The sequence below is a fragment of the Dendroctonus ponderosae genome, unplaced genomic scaffold (assembly GCF_020466585.1).
Source record: "Dendroctonus ponderosae isolate FM_Combo_2020 unplaced genomic scaffold, Dpon_F_20191213v2 Dpon_F_20191213_11, whole genome shotgun sequence".
Lineage (NCBI taxonomy): Eukaryota > Metazoa > Arthropoda > Insecta > Coleoptera > Curculionidae > Dendroctonus > Dendroctonus ponderosae.
Window position 1 is genome coordinate 7,449,946 of NW_026017213.1, and position 3,476 is coordinate 7,453,421.

General features: G+C 44.5%; 2 protein-coding genes across 9 annotated transcripts in view; one reads left to right on the forward strand and one right to left on the reverse strand.

Moving 5' to 3' along the window:
* The window catches only part of LOC109533112 (protein O-mannosyl-transferase TMTC4), a 5,105-nt gene extending 4,118 nt beyond the window's left edge, over positions 1-987 (reverse strand). For 4 of the 8 annotated variants that reach the window (XR_007280625.1, XR_007280626.1, XM_019898345.2 and 1 more), the window contains exons 1-2: positions 683-987; positions 239-471 (exon numbers count right to left, since the gene is read on the reverse strand). Coding sequence is in view for 4 of the 8 variants with exons in the window: in XM_019898345.2 (XP_019753904.2) it covers positions 239-471; positions 683-685 (236 nt within the window). In the remaining 4 variants the exon portion in view is untranslated. The other 4 variants (XM_019898346.2, XM_019898348.2, XM_019898349.2 and 1 more) reach the window with 4 other exon arrangements.
* A 92-nt stretch (positions 988-1,079) lies between these two features.
* The window catches only part of LOC109533116 (phosphatidylinositol 4-kinase type 2-alpha), a 3,697-nt gene continuing 1,300 nt past the window's right edge, over positions 1,080-3,476 (forward strand). Inside the window, exons 1-6 of the mRNA XM_019898354.2 lie at positions 1,080-1,276; positions 1,338-1,680; positions 1,896-2,014; positions 2,258-2,458; positions 2,518-2,649; positions 2,707-3,150. Of these exons, the coding sequence (XP_019753913.1) occupies positions 1,458-1,680; positions 1,896-2,014; positions 2,258-2,458; positions 2,518-2,649; positions 2,707-3,150 (1,119 nt within the window). The 5' untranslated portion in view covers positions 1,080-1,276; positions 1,338-1,457. The remainder of the gene's footprint in view (positions 1,277-1,337; positions 1,681-1,895; positions 2,015-2,257; positions 2,459-2,517; positions 2,650-2,706; positions 3,151-3,476) is intronic.

Consider the following 3,476-nt stretch of genomic DNA (forward strand, 5'->3'; position numbering starts at 1 on the left):
ATCTCTGGAATGATGTAAAAACGAGCGTTCTTGCTCATTTTGCTTCCGAGAAACATGCAAAACGGGCTGGATAAAGCTAAAGCTGGATCCGCCCCTGTTACCCAGGTGTATCAAATGCAAAAGCTGATAAATGTTTGCTTAGTAGTACGTACTGTATACTGTAGTTAGCAGTACTGCCTATCTGAACAACAAAAGCGTACTGGAACAAATAAAATAGTGCCGATATTTTCCAGCTTACCGGTAAGATAAGACGGTTAGTGGCCGGTAGCTCTTGTGGCTGCTGGGATGGGTGATGCTGGTGCCCCAAAAGTCGTTAGCAAAAGCAGACTGCCACGGTCTACGAGACTGAATGTCTTGGTTGTGGACGATAGCTTCCGAATCGTCGAAGAAAAACCCGCCCCACAAAGACATAAAGTGGCTGGCCCATGCACAGCAAGCGATCGTTATGTACTTTTTCGAAATGGCGTTAGTCTAGTAAAAAATGCACGCAAATTGCATTAAAATCATGAACAGTCGTCCCAATAGAACTACTACTTACTACTTACACTACCCTGTATCTGTAAGGGTGAATGAATTAAAACAAGTGCAAACAGGAGTATGGTTACGTTAAACGAGTGAAATAAGAAGCTACATGGCAGGCCTAGGCCTCGAGCAAAGTTCCATAGAATTGAATCAAACTCACCATTTTTCGACTTTGGACAAATGACCGCTGCTGGTCTTGGTAAAGGTTGATTTTTATCAAAACATCCTACCGCAATTTACTGAGACGATTCACTTAATATGGGAAAAATCGATTTTTCTTCATTTTTCCTGTTGTCCGCTAATTCAAAGCAACCTTTTGAACATAACCTTGTATTATATTGCAACTGAGTTAGCGTTGCGAAGGTGCTAAATCGCATTCGCAACAGCGCAGCTAAAGTGCAAACATATGAACGCAGTATGTTCTGGCTTTTGAAACAATTTAGAAAAAAATTGCTGAAAATGTACTTCAGAATTCTATAGCAGGATTTGCTCAAAGCCTTTGCGAATGGTTTCAACGATTTTTTTCAGAGCAAATTCAAGTGACAACTGACAGACACGTATCAGATTATTGTAATCTGACAGCTGTCACCTAAATGAATCACACACAATCAGCTGGTGTTTGATATTGAAAATGGGAAATGATTCGGTTTTTTGTTGCGGATTTGCGTGAAAACCGTTGAAACGGCAAAATTTGCCCACCTGCAAAACTGTGCCCATCGTTCCAATTTCCCTCGAGCAAACCATTCGTTCGAAGGTTAGCCCATAGCTGCAAAGAGAAATAAATCCTGAGACGTAGAAGATTGTTTATCTTGCAGATAAATCAACGCATGTCCCCATCCAGGCCCACGGTTCCTGTCAATTAGCAATCAGTTGGCAATTTGCTTGCGAATTGCGGCAATACATATGCGGAACAGTAGCGAAGCGATTTGCAGGTGATGAGTGCCAGCGAGACCCTGAGTATCCTGGTCAACACTGCCGCTGTCCACGAGCCCCCATCGAGATCTGCGCCCCTTTCCGTTGTATGCCATAGTAGTGACGGTGAAGACGTTCCCCTTGTTCCGGAAGTGGCTTTCGACGGCAGCTTGGATTCCCCGGGGATCAATCGGGAGTCTCAGCCCCTTCTGGGGGGACTTGAGGTCTCGTACAATCATTTTCCAGGTAAGCTGTATGAGGCCAGGACAAGCACAAACGCGTATTGTTTATTCTCCTTCCGGAACTTCGAGCGCACTTACTGTGTACCACATCCTTACGATGTGCGATGTGTACTAAGCACAATCATACTATAACGCTTACAGATTTGTGATAAAAAATCTGCCTGACTCCCTCTCAGGAGTTTCGAGCATTTATCCATAAAAATAACACCTTGATTGCAGATGATCCCGATTTCACCGATTTGGTTTGGCAAGCGGAAACGGCCATAGACAATGGGATTTTTCCAGAGCGCATCTCTCAGGGCTCCAGTGGGTCGTATTTTGTGAAAAATCAAGCGGGGGTAAGTGCAATGGTTTCGCCTCCAATGGCCTTCTACTGCTTAACACCGATGTGCAATTCAAGCAAATTTGCCATATCCCAGATTAAGCATAGAAAATTGATAATTGAAGCGTCTGGGGGAGCCCTAATTGCAAGACTAATTGCGGCTTTTGGGACGATTCGCACAGATTCTGCTCGATTAGAGTTATTATTTTTTAAAATCTATATTCGATTCGGGTGTTGAACACGACATTTTTTTCCTTAGAAAGTCATAGCAGTGTTCAAGCCAAAAGACGAAGAACCCTATGGCCGACTGAACCCGAAATGGATAAAATGGATGCACAAGTTGTGCTGTCCGTGCTGCTTTGGTCGTTCGTGTCTCATTCCCAATCAGGGCTACTTGTCAGAGGCGGCCGCTTATCTGGTAGACAGCAAATTGGGGCTCAACATCGTTCCTAAAACTAGGGTGAGCCCGTTGGAGGATTCCTTGCCCCCGGAATTGAATACATTCGATTGCGTTTCCAGGTAGTGAAATTAGTGTCAGAAACCTTCAACTATTTGAGAATAGACCGGCAGAAGGCGCGAGTGAAACGGGCCATTATGGAGCAGTTCCCCAACGTGGGCTTGCGGTTCAATCGCATAGGGCTGCCGCCAAAGGTTGATAACGAATTTTTCACCAACATTTTATGCTAATTGCAACCTCCCACTTTCCAGGTGGGTTCTTTTCAATTTTTTGTGAACAGTTACAAGGACGCGCACCACTGGCTCTCCAAGTTCGAGATGGAGCCGCTGGCGCCTCCCATAGCGAAAAAGTTCCAGTTACAGTTTGAACGGCTGGTTGTTCTGGATTACATCATTCGAAATACCGATCGTGGCAACGATAACTGGCTGATCAGGTACGATCAGCCGACGATTTCGAACGGGCACACCGTTAGCGAGCAAGTGGACCTAACGGAGTCGACTGATTGGAGTATGGTGAATATGCCCGAAATCAAAATTGCCGCCATTGACAACGGCCTGGCATTTCCCTACAAGCATCCGGATAGCTGGCGGGCGTACCCATACCATTGGGCGTGGTTGCCGCAAGCCAAAATACCATTCGGCAAGGAAATCAAGGAGCTGGTTCTTCCGTTGTTGAGCGACATGAATTTTGTCCAAGTAAGATTCATTTTAAGTGTTTTTTCCGCTTCGCCTTTATCAATGGTGTCTTTTATTACGCTTATTCCACGTCGCTTAGTTGCCTGTAGAGGCAGGGGCGGATCCAGCTTTAAAGTTAGGGGGGGTTATGTAGAAAAAATACAGTCTTCTGTTATCTATAAAATTAGAAAAATGATCGTCGTTTTGTGAAAGGGTGGCGTAAGATTATTGCAAAATTTCATGTTTTCCGTCCCGTTTTTGCTCATTTCTCGGAGGCAAAATGAGAAAGAACGCTCATTTGTACATCATTATAGACAGAAATAAATGGCCTTTTTAGAAAGTGAACC